Below are 15,162 nucleotides of genomic sequence, written 5' to 3'. Positions count from 1 at the left end.
ATACACATGCAGACCTTTCTTATATTCTTTTCATCATGGTTTATCACAGGATATTGACTATAGTTCCCTGTGCTATACAGTAGGACCTTGTTGCTTATCCATTCTAAATGTAATAGCTTGCATCTACCAACCCCAATCTCCCAGTTCAAGCACAGTGTTTCTTATCTGTAATTCTCAAACTGAAATGAGGGCAAATGTGAGCTAGTGGATTAGAGAACCAGCATCTGAATTTCATTTGCACTTCCTTCGTGGGCTTACTTCACCCTCCAAAACCTCACTTTCTACTTCTCTGTGCAAAATTGGGCTTCCAAGTGCTATTTGCGACTGAGCGACTGAACTGAACTGAACTGAATGTGTAACCTTACAGGCACGTAGTCCACGAGCTCCATGAATTTGGGAACCAACTTGGTTTTGATCATTAAAGTACACATTTCCAGCTCCTAGCACTGTACCTGGTAATGATTTTTGCCGAAAAACCCACGAGCCCATAAATTATGAAATGTAACTTTTAAAGGCATGTAGCTGTAGCCCCTGAGTGACCAGCGCATACCCAGCACTCTAAGCGTTTTGCAAACATCTGTTCATTTCAGCTGCCAGCCAGCGGAATAGTCATGGTTATCCCTGCTTCATAGATGAGATGGTGAGGGGCAGAAAGGTGATAATAGTGCACTGAAATACATCAAGTTTCAAGTAGAAAAGTCTGGAGTCGAGCTCAGTCCACCCCACTCTGAAGCTCTTCACTGCATTATCAGATATAACCTCAGACCAGCTCTCAAGCTTTTAAGCTTTACCTGTTCTCTTCCTTTCTTCTTTTTATAAATTATAGTTCATTTGCAACGTTGGGTTAGTTTCAGATGTACAGCAAAGTAGTTCAGTTATACGCACACCTCCACACGTACACTGGAGAAGGGCATGGCAACCCACTCCAGGAATCTTGCCTGGAGAATCCCATGGACAGAGAGCCTGGTGAACTACAACCCATGGGGTTGCAAAGAGCTGGACATGACTAGCTGATGAGCACATGTACGTGCACAAATGCACATATACACGTGTATATCTTTCCTCAGATTCTTTAGCCTTTAAGGGTGTTATGAACTATCCAGTGTAGTTCCCTGTCCTTACTGTTTATTTTCTTTATTGTACCTGTTCCTTTTATTTGTTGATTTGGCTGTGCTGAATCTTAGCTGCGGTGCATGGAATCTTTAGTTGCAGCGTGTGAACCTTAGTTGCGGCATGTGGGGTCTAGTTCCCTGACCAGGGATCAAACTGGAGCCCTCTGCATTGGGAGCACAGAGTCGTAGCCACTGGACCACCAGGGAAGTCGCTATAGTACCTGTTCTTAAGCCAAGTGAGGAGATCTCTTGAATGCTGCGCACCGCCGGTGACATGGTTGGGAGAGAGAACTCCCTGCACAAATGCAGGCAGGGCTGCAGAAAAGGAGGGAGGCAAGCACACGTGCCAGAGGAGATCTCGTCTAAGAACCTTGAAGAGCCTCAGGAGCAGGCACTGTGTGGCTGTCTTGCAGATGAAAAATGGACGATATAAGGTTTGGATCCTCCCGCCTCTGAAAGCATAGCTTCAGTTCATAACACAGTGTCCAGCTTCCCTCTTTGCAGTTTTCCAGGACAGGGGTCAGCAAACATTTTCTAAAAAATGACAGGTCAGTGAGTATGTTAAGCTTTGCAGCCTGGAAGGTCTCTGTCTTGATGACTCAACCCTGCTGTTGTAGCACAAAGGCGGCTGCTGCAACGTGCAAAGACATGGGTGTGTCCTGTTCCCATAAAACAACACTTATTAAAAGCAGAGAGCAGCCTGGATTTGGCTGCCAGGCCATGGCTGGTGGGCTCCTGGCCTATAGCGACGGCTAATTGGTGCTGGCTAGAAATACTGTTTCAGTTGATAAATACTATTTATTCTCATCCCCTGAGCTGCCCTTGTCCAAACAGTACCTCTAGCAAGCATGCATCTTAGAAATACATTGCAAAACAAAAGTCTGGGCCTTGGGGCCATGGACAGAAGGCAGCAGAGGAATCTGGTGTCTTTTGGCTCAAACTCAGAAAAATGAGAAAAGAAATGATGGACAAAGGGAAAAATATTTTTACCCTGGGCCACTCATGAAAACTTGGACATTTTGTTTCAAAAAATTTTTTTGCTCTTCAACAAAATCATAAAGAAAATTTTAAATACTTTGGAGGTACCCATTTTTAAAAAGGGCTTCCCTGGTAGCTGGTAAAGAATCCACCTGCAATGTAGGAGACCCTGGTTCGATTCCTGGGTTGGGAAGATCCCTTGGAGAAGGGATAGGCTACCCACTCCAGTATTCTTGGGCTTCCCTCGTGGCTCAGCTGGTAAAGAATCCGCCAGCAATGCAGGAGACCTGGGTTTGATCCCTGGGTTGGGAGGATCCCCTGGAGAGGGGAACAGCTATCCACTCCAGTATTCTGGCTTGGAGAATCCCCATGGATAGAGGAGCCTGGCGGGCTATAGTCCATGGGTCACAAAGAGTCGGACACAACTGAGCACATTTTTAAAAAATGTTGAAACGGTGAAGATTGAGCCAAATGAGGTCATGTTTAAAAACTTTTGAGGGGAATTTCCCTGGTGGCTCAGTGGTAAAGAATCTGCCTGCCAATGCAGGGGACACGGGTTCGATCCCTGGTCAGGGAGGAACCCACATGTTGTGGAGCAACTGAGCCCATGAGCCACAACTGTTGAGCCAAGCTCTAGAGCCTGTGCTCTGCAACAGGAGAAGCCACAGCAGCGAGCAGCCCGTGCACCTCAACCAGAGAGCAGCCCCCTCTGGCTGCAGCTGGAGAAAGCCCACGCACAGCAGTGAACCCAGCGCAGGTAAAAATAAAAGTGAGTTTTGCGGATCTCTAAATGAAGGCACTGTGTGGTGATCGTGGGAAGGGAAAATGAACAACACAGAGCTTTGAGTTCTCTTGCATTGTCTGTTCAGAGTGCAGGCCTGGCAGAAGGCGTCTGGAAGCATGGGCCTCCCATAACCAAGAACCTTACTTGCCCTTCCTGGTGTCCTGACCTTGCCCTTAAGTTTCTCCAGTGGGCATTGCCATCAGCCACCTTTCTCTGTAAAGGGCTAGAAGTTTAGGCTACAAGTCAAAATGAGATAACCTCTGTTGGTCAAAGAGGATTGACTGAGATGAGAAATGTGGAAGCGGTTATCAGAGTGCCTGCGAGTGTTATTGTTGGACTGCAGCTGTTTGGTGGCTGCTGGAAGCTGCAAAGGGGGTGCAGTTCCTAAGAGCTGCCTGGGCCTGACGTCACAGTCACCTCGCTCTCTTGCTTAGGACCCCACGCTCGCCCAGGCTGGCATCTGGGCTTTGACTCCGGACTTCCAATTCTCCAAAATTGAACGTCACGTTGATTATGCACTGTGGGAGAGGTACAAGCTGTGGGGATACAAAGATAAGCAAGACAGAACCTTTTTTCCCAAGCGGTCCAGAGAAAAAGAACAAGTCATGGAGGAAACTGTAAGCAAGGTGCTCCCTGTGATAGAAGTGAATGTAGGATCCGGTCACAGAGAAACAGGGGTGCTGGTCAGATTTTTCAGGGTGGAGCAGGGGCAACCAGGGCTTCCTAGGGGAGGGGAGAGTGATTGAGTCTTTCAGAAATTAATTCAGTGGATGGGGCAAGAAGGGAGACCGAGAACATTCTTGTTTTGGCCACCCTTCGGCATGTGGGATCTTAGTAGGGAACGAACCTATGTCTCCTGCAGTGAAAGCAGGAGAATATATTTTTAATATTTTTATAATAAGGAGGTTAGAGGTGGACCCCTAACCTCCAGACTGCCAAGGAAGCCCCTCTATTTTCCTGCATGATCCTCCCATGCTGAAGAGCTGTGTGTGTAAGAAGAGAAATAGATGTCCTTAATACATGATAAAGAATCAAAGAAACATTGTTGGCAAAGAACTTTTTACAAACATGTTCCATGACATTATTAGATAAATACTTGGTACATTTGTCAGAGCAAAGTCAAAACATTTGGTGATAGATTGTAACAATAACCAGAGCCTTCATATGAGAGAGACTTTGCTTCTCTAGTTAGAATAACATTAATCCAAACACAAAGACTAATAAAATATACTTATGTTTATATTGCAAAAGATGCTCTAATGTCTAACTATATTCAGACTTTTTTATTTAGCCAAAATTTAGTTAGAAATTATTCTCTTTTGGAACCAGTCCTAAAGTATTACTTGCATTTTTGTGTGTGTGCCACTGAAATCTACAGTATTTTATTTATTTGTTTTGGACTCTCCACGCAGCATGTGGGATCCTAGTTCCCCGACCAAGGATAGAACCTGAGTCCCTGGCAGTGGAAGTGCAGTGTTAACCACTGCACTGCCAGGAAAGTCCCAATGCTGGCATTTAGATCTGAATTTGTACTAGAGCAGTGCTTTTCTCTCGCTATGAAGCAGCACCCAGTTAATATTAGTTTTGCACAGATTGGGTGATCAGAACTAGAGTTATAATCTAGCACAGTACTGCATTGAAGGAGCATTTGAAATTAGAATTCAAACAATAAATAAAATTATAATAGCTTATAATAATGTGTTTTAAAATACAGGAGCCCTATGATTTTGTTTAATTTCAAAAATAATGCTCTTTGTGACAGTTTGAACAGTGTAGAGACCTAAGAAATACTATTACTTTCTATTTCCTTCTAGGTGAAATTTCAAGTTAATGTTTAGTTTTACTAAACTGTTTAAGGGGAGAAGGCAATGGCACCCCACTCCAGTACTCTTGCCTGGAAAATCCCATGGATGGAGGAGCCTGGTAGGCTGCAGTCCATGGAGTCGCTAGGAGTCAGACACGACTGAGCGACTTCACTTTCACTTTTCACCTTCATGCACTGGAGAAGGAAATGGCAACCCACTCCAGTGTTCTTGCCTGGAGAATCCCAGGGACGGGGGAGCCTGGTGGGCTGCCGTCTCTGGGGTTGCACAGTCGGACACGACTGAAGTGACTTAGCAGCAGCAGCAGCAGCAAACTGTTTTAGGGATTACCAGGTGGCAGTAGTGGTAAAGAACCCTCCTGCAAATGCAGAAGATGTAAGAAACACAGGTTCGATCCCTGGGTCAGGAAGATCCCCCAGAGAAGGGCATGGCAACCCACTCCAGTATTCTTGCCTGAAGAATCCCATGGACAGAGGAGCCTGGTAGGTTACAGTCCATGGGATCGCAAAGAGCTGGACACAATTGAAGCAGCTTAGCACACACACACGCACAGTTCAGTTCAGTTCAGTCGCTCAGTCGTGTCTGACTCTTTGCAACCCCATGGACTGCAGCAACAGGCCTCCCTGTCCATCACCAACTCCCGGAGCCTGCTCAAACTCATGTCCATAGAGTTGATGGACATCCAACAATCCAATCATCTCATCCTCTGTCCTCCCCTTCTCCTCCCGTCTTCAATCTTTCCCAGCATCAGGGTCTTTTCTAAGGAATCAGTTCATCGCATCAGGTGGCCAAAGTATTGAAGTTTCAGCTTCAGCATCAGTCCTTCCAATGAATATTCAGGACTGATTTCCTTTAGGATTGACTGGTTTGATCTTGCCATCCAAGGGACTCTCAAGAGTCTTCTCCAACACCACAGTTCAAAAGCATCAATTCTTTGGCGCTCAGCTTTCTTTATAGTCCAACTCTGACATCCATACATGACTACTGGAAAAACCATAGCTTTGACTAGATGGACCTTTGTTGGGAAAGTAATGTCTCTGCTTTTTAATATGCTGTCTAGGTTGGTCATAGCTTTTTTTTCATGAAGCAAGTGTCTTTTAATTTCATGGCTGCAGTCACAATCTACAGTGATTTTGGAGCCCCACACCCCCAAATCTGTTACTGTTTCCATTGTTTCCCCATCTAATTGCCACGAAGTGATGGGACGGGATGCCATGATGTTAATGTTTTGAATGCTGAGTTTTAAGTCAGTTTCTTCACTCTCCTCTTTCACTTTCATCAAGAGGCTCTTAAGTTCTTCTTCACTTTCTTCTATAAGGGTGCATGCAAACTGTTTTAAAATATTGGAAGATCTGATGACTTCTAGCCCCAATTTTCCAATGATGTAAAGAAAGCTTCTGAATTTCTACTGTTTCTCTAAAGCGAACCCTTTGGCCAATAGAAAAATAGGTTTTGTTTTTTTGCAACCAGCTCCTTGTATTGAACATAGACACCTTTTGATGTTTAATGTTTCTTGTATTACAGGTTTCATTTTTTATTTTCAAATAAATTATATAATGTGATTCACTTTGGGAGTCATTCATGACACAGGCGACAGTGGGCACCAGGCTTTGTGCAATCCATGTTTTCCTTTATGAGTCTGTATAACCTCTTGAACTGTGCTTACTTTGTCATCGGTAGGGTGATATTTTTTAATGTTTGAGGTTCTTTGAAACCAATCTGTTGCTAGATTTTTCTGGAAAACAATGATATAGACATGAATACATTATGGAGAAATGGGCTTTCTCACTCAATTTATTGCCTTGCTGGTAAAGATGGAATTTAAAAAAAAATTACTTGGCGGGTCAGTCTGGATATGATTTCAAAAAACTTCAAACCTGTAGCGTGTCCAAGTACAGTTGTGTTGCCTTTTATGGAATCCATGTTTGTGCCCTTGAAATGCCACGGTCTTGGAATACTCCCACTGAAGCATCATGGGCGCCCAGGGCCCGCTCAGAATGGCTGCTCTGGTTTTAGCCGCAATGGTGCCTGCAGGGTGACGTGGGTGAATGTCTGTGGAGGGCGCAGAGAGAGGCCGAGGTGCTGGACATCTCCATCCTTCTCAGTGACGGCTTAGATGGGTAGTTTGAGGTTGCAAGGAGGGCCTGACGTTGCAAACTTTGATGGGATCACAGACTCTTTTTGTCTGTCCTTCCAGTAGCGGGACTCCATTGCCAGTCCTGGGGGTAGAGCGCTCCCCCTGCTGGCCGCAAGAGGGACTGCACCGCACGGAGGCCAGTCACACACCTCTTTGTGGTCCCCGCCCGGGCCCCTTATCTCCACCCGCCCGAGAAGGGAGAAGACCCGCTTGTGTCCAGTTGCCGATGGGTGTATTCCACATCCCGGTATTACCTCTCAGAAACTGAGGGCGTTCTAGGGTACTTCTCTGTTGGGCACAATTCTGTCTTGGCTCGAGCTGGACTTTTAGAAGTTCTTAGCTTTCTTTTGCTTTTGATGAGAGGACTCACAGAGGATTTTCTCTTGGGTTCATCCAGAAGGAATGTGTGGAAAGGGAAAATGTCAGCTCCTCAGCAAACATTTTAGAATGGGGTGAGCGCGAGGACTGCTTCGGAGCACAGCAGGGCTGTTCTGCTCAAAGTTTGGCATGTCTGGTGTCTAAGACCCTTGACCTTGGACTTCCTCTATGATGTCATGGGCTCGTAACCACCCAGGGACTGGGGTACAAAAACCTTTTGTGTCAGACTTGGTTGCTGGTGCGGGTGGTTCGGCGGGGACACAGAAAGATTTGAGGAGAGGCAGCGGGGACCCCGATGGAGTGGGTGGGCAGCTGGGTTTTCCATGGGTTCCACTGATGGGTCGGTCACCCTAAGGGTCTTCTCTCCTTGGGGAACGTCTCAGAGTGAGTGGTTCAAAGCGTGTGTAGTTGGAACACTCACCGCCTCGAGGGCTGAGCCAAGAGCCTGCAGCTGCTCGGGCTCAGTTTTGTAGGGAAGGGAAAGGAAGGTCCATCTTGTCTGTAGGCTGGCTTAACACAGGGGCTCTAAGCCCGCCAGACAGAGCAGTTCTCAGAAACTCCCCGCCCCGGGAGCAGCCCTAACAAGGAGACAGTAAGCGTGTAAAAGGGGCTGCACCTCCCAGGGCCCAGCCCTGCCCCTTCCCTGACAGACACCGCCAGGAAAGGGTGCACAGTTCCCTTCCCTGAAGACCCGCTAGACCAAGAGGGACCATCACCAGCCAAGTTGGATGAACAGAGAATCTGAAACCGAGAGCTCCTCTTTGTTTATTTACGTTCTCCTTGCTTCTGAAAGAACTTAAGTGGACAGAGATGAAAAGGCTTACTTAATAATAAACCAGAGGCAGAGCTGGAATTAACCTCTAAGACATTGTTTTCAGAGGAAATACTTTTCCCCCCTCCTTTTAACCCAAGGGAGGTACCTACAAGCAGAAGGATTCCTCACTACGGAACTGTTTCAAGGAGCCAGTCATCCCTATTCTCTTTGTTTCTACAAGGCTCGGATTAAAGGGAATCTTGTCTGAATGCTTCCTGCAGGCCAGGGTGCTTCTTTACTATCTGAATAATGAGAAGTATTTCCTTTTCCTCTCTCCATTGTATTTGTGTACCTTTCGTACCTTCCTTCAGTTCAGACACAACTTGGAACATCGTAAGGAGCCCTTCTGGTGACTTGTAGAGGCTGGTGTTTGCCGAGTGCCCTTTGGGGTCACCAAGGAGTGGATATGACCAGTCAGTTGCCTCCAGGGTAGCTCAGGCCTTTGAACCAGCTTGCACCATCCATTCTGATCTTTCTGGGCTTCCTCTGATCTTTCTAGAATGTGCTTACCTTGGTCTCTAGGGTATACTCTTGGGAAAAGCCTGCCTAGGTTTCTGTCTGTCTGTAGCATATAAACACAGGGTGCAGAAACACCAGCTGAAGCCACCTCACATTCTCTCTTCTATCTGGGCAAACACCTTCCTCCTGCCTTTTCAGCCTTCTGCAGAACACAGAGCTCCCCAGATCGCGCTGGTCGGAGCTCAGGAAGGGTTAATGGGCGGCGGTGGCTCCAGGCAGTGTCCGCCCCCGCCCCTTGGAATAAGGACCTGGAGACCAGTGCAAAGGTCCCGAGGCAACTGGAAGTGGAACTCCCGGGAGCCCGTGGGCCTGCCTGCCCGCCCCAGTGCTCCTGAGGACAAGTCAGAGCTGTGGCCTTACACGGTCATCAGAAGCCCTTCATTGCTGAGCTCAGGGGAGGAGGGTGGAGAGACTTGAAGGACTGCTCCTAAAGCAGAGAATCCTTTACGAGGGGGGAAACAGCAGCCAAGAAGCCAGGCCAGCCCCTCTCGAGGGCTTGAGCTCGCTATTTAAGGATCCCTAGGGATGACAGCCGCTAAACAAACAGCAGCCTTCTGAGGAGATTCCTCAGGCCCCAGCCTGAACCCTGGGGGGCCCTGCCAGCTCTGAGCCCCAGCAGCGGAAACATGTCCAAGTGGCTGCCTTAGCAGCTGGCCCCCGACTGTACTGTCCCCGGGACTGCCTCGGCTTGCCGGTCCTGTCTGTCACCGCCCACCTGTGGACCTTCAGGCTTCCCAGAGGTCCAGCCTGTCGGATGGGGAGTGATGCTGAGCCTGTCTTTGCTCAACCTGGGGTCGTGCTGGCTCTGAGCGGGTGGAAGGGTGAGGGGTCAAGGTGGGGCCAGCTTCCCGGAGTTCCGTCAGCAGTGCGCTCAGGGCCCTCCCCCCACATCTGTTCGTTGTCGCGATCTGATCTGTTCACTCTTGCTTTAATGCTGTCCGTCATTCAGCCGTGTTTCGTGCACATCACCCTTCTCAGTGTTCTGTCTTAGCTTCTCAAGGGTGGGGGCTGTGTCTCTCCTCCCTTCGTATTCACTTAGTAGAATTCTCCCTCTCTCTCTCTCTCCCTCTTTTTCTCTCAATTGCTCATTCAGCAGCTATTTACTGACAGCCCACAATGTGCCAACTGTTGTGTTGGGAGGGCAGGGAGGAAACAAGGGGACAGCTGTTTTGAGGAGTCTGGTGTCACAGATGGACAGTCTTCCCAGCACTCACTTTTTTCTGCAAGCCTGTTTCAAGAATCTGCCATGCGGGCAGGCCCAGCTGGGTATGACCCAAGAGTGACGGAACAGAAAACGCTCCTGCACTCGGAGACGCGGGGCTGAGTTGGACCATCCAGTAAATGCACAAATATGTCATCGCATTCTCTCTATCAGCGCTGGGAAGGGGCCAGGGTGCTGGCTTGAAAGGGCAGAGGAGTGAGTGAACCCAGAACCGAAGGACAAGGAGGGGGCAGCGGGCACGCCGACTGTGGGACAGAGCATCCATCACAGGGAACGGCAGACGCAGAGGTCCTGGCAAGGGGAAGGGCTGGGAGAAATAACTGCCATGTCATGATTGCCAGAAAAGATGTGTGTGTCGCGTGAGAGAGCATCTCAGAGAAGGGGGCTGGGTTTTTTTGTCCCTTGATGTCCCCTGAGTTGTACTGAGGTACAGTTGATACACAGCGCTGTAAGTTTAAGGTGTACAGTGCTCAGTTCTGTTCAGTCACTCAGTCGTGTCCGACTCTCTGTGACCCCATGAATCGCAGCACGCCAGGCCTCCCTGTCCATCACCAACTCCCGGAGTTCACTCAGACTCATGTCCATCGAGTCGGTGATGCCATCCAGCCATCTCATCCTCTGTCGTCCCCTTCTCTTCCTGTCCCCAGTCCCTCCCAGCATCAGGGTCTTTTCCAGTGAGTCAACTCTTCGCATGAGGTGGCCAAAGTACTGGAGTTTCAGCTTCAGCATCAGTCCTTCCAAAGAACACCCAGGACTGATTTCCCTTAGGATGGACTGGTTGGATCTCCTTGCAGTCCAAGGGACTCTCAAGAGTCTTCTCCAGCACCACAGTTCAAAAGCATCAATTCTTTGGCGCTCAGCCTTCTTCACAGTCCAACTCTCACATCCATACATGACTACTGGAAAAACCATAGCCTTGACTAGACGGACCTTTGTTGACAAAGTAATGGTAATGGTTTTAAAATATTTATTTAAATTTTATTTTGGTTTTAATCGGACGGTGATTGCAATGTTGTGACGGTTTCTGCTGTGCATCCACATGGATCGGCCGGAAGCACGTCCCCTCCCTCTTGAGCCCACCTCCCACCCCGTCCCACCCTTCTCAATTGTCCCAGGGGACCAGCTTTGGGTTCCCTGTGTTGGATACAGCAAATTCCCACTAGCAATCTGTGTTACGTGTGGTAACATATGACCTTCTTGGCTTCTTTCCAGGATGTCCTCCCTTGTATTTCAAGTTACCCAGGTCCTTCGGGCCTCATCTTCAGATCCCCTCTGTTCTCTGAAATGCCTTCTCACGTCACTCCAGCCCACGCTGCTTCATTCTCTCTTAAAACCCAGTGGTAGTTCTGATTCGTACCCTTCCTCTGTAATTCATGAATCGTCCTCGTGTTCTTTCATCCTCTGAACTTCTCTCTAGTGCGTGTCAGGAGTGCTCTGCTCTGGGAGATAACAAAATAGACAGAGGGACGTCCCTGGTGGTCCAGTGGATAGGAGTCCACCTGCCAATGCAAGGGGCACATGTTCAGTCCCTGTTCAGGGAACTGGGATCCCACGTGCTTCAGGGCAACCAGGTCCTTGCTCCTCAACTAGAGAAAGCCCAAGTGCCACAACGAAGACCCAGTACAGCCAAAAAAAAAAAAAGATGGAACCTGCCTTCACTGGAGGAAGGGAAAGAGACAGAGCAGACTGTAGTCGTGACGAGTGATGCACGTTACTCTATAAGTACGTTGAGGGCAGTGCTAGCCTGGAGGAGAGAAGGTCCACTCTCTTTAGAGGAGCTAGAAAATGTTTCAAATACAGAATATAGCACATTGGCTGGGTTTTGAAGAATGACTAAGGACTTGTCAGATGAAACAGGGGCATAAGGCAGCTGGAAGGACACTCCAGGTCTCGAGAACAGCAGTCGTGAAGTTCCAGAGACTTGAGGCTTGATGTATGTGGATCAGAGCAGACAGAACATTTCGTATATGAAAAACATTCGTGTCTTATATGAAGTTGTAACATGTTGTTGTTTAGCTGCCCAGTCTTGTCCGACTCATTTGTGACCCAATGAATCATAGCCCGCCAGGCTCCTCTGTCCATGGGATTCTCGAGGCAAGAATACTGGAGTGGGTTGCCGTTTCTTCTTCCAGGGGATCTTCCTAATCCAGGGATCAAACTCAAGTCTCCTGCATTGCAGGCAAATTCTTTCCCACTGAGCCTTTTTTTTTTTTTTTTTCCTGGCTAGGTGATAAAGTTCCTTGACATTTATCCAAGTCCCTTTACAGAGCAGGCACTCTATTATAACCCTGGGATTGTCCCCAGCGTGCAGTTTCCAAGCCAGGGGATGTGTAGACTCATGCAGTGGGACATGACTGGCCTTGCTTTTGTGTTTGCCTAGACCAAGGATGCCCTTTTCACAATTCTACATGACCTGCGACCCCAGGACCATTTCAATATCGTTGGGTTTTCCAACCGGATCAAAGTGTGGAAGGACCATTTGGTGTCAGTTACTCCCAACAGCATCAGAGATGGCAAAGTCTACATCCACCACATGTCGCCGAGCGGAGGTAAGTACGTCCTGCTTTGCCTGTTTGCTGAGACCCGATACAGGGATTTGAAAGTTGACGCTGATCACAGGAAAGGAGATAACAGGTGAGCACTTTCCCCAGGAGCTTGCTTCTCCTTTTCTGGGCACTGAACTAAGATGGTCAAATAAGTTACAGGGGAAATACCTGATAGGTTTTGGAGCCTTTCCTGGTTTATCTCACAGATCCCAAACAATGCAGCTCTTTTTGTAAATCGGTTTTCGGGGCCAGGAGTGAAAGCCAAGTGGCTGATTCAGTGTTTTGTGTGTTTGAGTGTGAGAACCTTAAGGCAGCAGATGGAGCCGCCCCCCTGAGCTGTCGGTCCTCCTGGACTACAGGTGGCCTGGGAGATGCTCTAGGTGGAAAGGTGATGGAGCCTTTGCACCCTCGCCTGGGGGTAGTCTCTAGGTAAGGACGCAGATGAGGGGAAAGGCCAGAAAGAGCTCTGAGATGATCTGAGACTCAGGACAGTGTGCTAACAACTGTGCTGGCTATCAGCACCATCAACCCTGGACCCAGATCTTACTCCCGCTGTCAACTCGTCCTGAGGACAGTGGGCGCCTGGTGGAAGCTCAGTATTGGCATGTTTACTGGACCTTCACCATCCTTCCTAAAGGCCCGGAGAGACACTGTCTCCTGGGGGATTCAGGCGATTCTGCTTTCGCGATCTGGAGACGTAAAACACCCAGTTCTGTCCATCCTCTTCCATCTGAGTTTCTCATCACTCATATGTTGGTTATTTTCCGTCCAAGGCAAAGCTCTGGTTTCCCAAATGAACTTCGGAACTTGATCTTGTGTGAATGGAATTTTGATTTATGGATACAATGGGATTTCCTAACAGTTTCCACAACAGTGTGATCTAGGAATTGTTTTACTGGTTGAAGCGAGAAATGAAAGTTTAGAGTTAACACATTAGTGATGATCCTCGGAAGGAAGTTGGGAAGTCTCTGAGGAAAGAGACTTCCCTTCATCGTTGCTTAGCCTGTAGTTCCTGGAGCCAAATCAATGGAAAAGACCCTGATGCTGGGAAAGATTGAAGGTGGGAGGAGAAGGGGACGATAGGGTCATATGGTGGATGGCATCACTGACTCAAAGGACATGAGTTTGAGCAAACTTCAGGAGATGGTGAAGGACAGGGAAGCCTGGTGTGCTGCAGTCCATGGGATTGCAAAGAGTTGGACACGACTTAGTGACTGAGCAACAACTTGGCATAGCTCCTGACATACAGTATCTACTTAAAGAATATGCATTAAAATGAGTTTATTCAGATGCTTCTTACTATTAGAATGCTATGTGTGTGTAGAGGGGAGCAGGATAAAGCTTTAGAAAACAGATAATGTGTGTTATGCCCTTTTGGAATCTAAACCTTAGAAACCACACTGGTTTCCTTTTTTATTTTTATTTTTTTTGGTCTCAGCTGTTCATTGACCCAACCTCTGCAGAGGAACAGAAAGTTAATCTCTCCTCATCAGGAGATGAGCATGGGTTCTGAAGCCAGACTGCCTGGATTTGAATCCAGCCCCACCAGCTATGAGGCATTTAACTCTACCTCCTTCTCTCCATCTGTAGAATGAGGATATAATGGACTTTTTTTAGGATGAGTTAAGATATTTAAAGTGCTTAGAACAGTGGCCGCACACAGGAAGTCTTCTCCAGCTGTCAGACATGGCCACTTGGGGGCTTCCCTGGTAGCTCAGCTGGTCAAGGATCCGCCCTCAATGTGGGAGACCTGGGTTCGGTCCCTGGGTTGGGGAGACCTACCCCCCCACCCGAGGAGGGCATGGCAACCCACTCCAGCATTCTTGCCTGAGAATCCCCATGGACAGACTGGCAGGTTTTGCAAAGAGTTGGACATGACTGAGTGACTAAGCACACACAGACATGGCCATTTTTACCCAAATAGACCCTCTTGCTGGTGCACTGTGGTCCTTTAATATCCCTGGGGGAGCTCTCAGTGGAATGGTTGGGACTCTCTCAACTCTCCATGGGAACTCTCCCATTGTTTTTCCATTTTTTGTTTTTATTTGGCTGCACCAGGACTCACTTACATCACGAGGCATTGTTTAGTTGTGGTATGCCAACTCTTAGTGTTGGCATGTGGGATCTAAATCGCTGACCAGAGATTAAAGCGGGCCTCCTGCCTTGGGAGCCTGGAGACTTAGCCTCTGGACCACCAGGGAAGTCCCAGCCCCTGCTGCCCACCCCCGTTGTTAAGTGTGCAGGAGATGCCTCAACTTAACAGAGATTCAATGCCAAGCCCTGCTGTGCCTGGCATGAGAAAAGCTAAGCACATCCTTTGCCTGGGGCTGTCCCTGGCTTTAAAGTGCAATGAGAGATTTGGCATCATCGCTTAAGTTCTGGATCAAAGAGGAAATAAACACCTGCCTTCTGGTCCATGTCCACACCTTCAGAGGCAATGAAGCTAGGTGAGGCTTTCAGAGAGGCAAGCGGGCGAACCCAGGGAAGTGCTGCGTACTGTCTCAGCTGTAAGTTCCCCTTCCATGTGGACCATGTGTGCATCTTAGAACGAATTAGTGATGTGTTTGCACAGCCGCAGACATCTATATTTTCAGCCAGAAATTCTGCAGGACGTGAAGCAACGGGGGAAATTTTCTGATTCAATCAAATACGGTAGATTTTGCAGGGAGATGAAAAAGCACGCCAGTGAGGTGGCAGGATGGTGGTAATGGGAACACAGCTTTATACATTTACTAAAAATCATTAACTGTGTACTGAAAATGAGTGACATATTTGGTTTGTCAAGAAGGACACTTAAAAAAATAACCACTGGGGTCAGAAAAAGGAAATGGGTGTTCACGTCAGCTGTC

The 15,162-nt window shown here is 48.0% G+C and overlaps 1 protein-coding gene across 1 annotated transcript in view; it reads left to right on the top strand.

Annotated features, from left to right (window-relative positions):
* ITIH5 (inter-alpha-trypsin inhibitor heavy chain 5) overlaps window positions 1-15,162 on the top strand; it is an 85,077-nt gene that overhangs the window by 52,300 nt on the left and 17,615 nt on the right. The window contains exon 8 of the mRNA XM_069546397.1: window positions 12,148-12,316. Within this exon, the coding sequence (XP_069402498.1) occupies window positions 12,148-12,316 (169 nt within the window). The remainder of the gene's footprint in view (window positions 1-12,147; window positions 12,317-15,162) is intronic.

This window comes from Ovis canadensis, chromosome 13 (assembly GCF_042477335.2).
Source record: "Ovis canadensis isolate MfBH-ARS-UI-01 breed Bighorn chromosome 13, ARS-UI_OviCan_v2, whole genome shotgun sequence".
Lineage (NCBI taxonomy): Eukaryota > Metazoa > Chordata > Mammalia > Artiodactyla > Bovidae > Ovis > Ovis canadensis.
The sequence above is the reverse complement of the archived record's forward strand: the minus strand, read 5'-3'. Positions and strand labels throughout refer to the sequence as shown.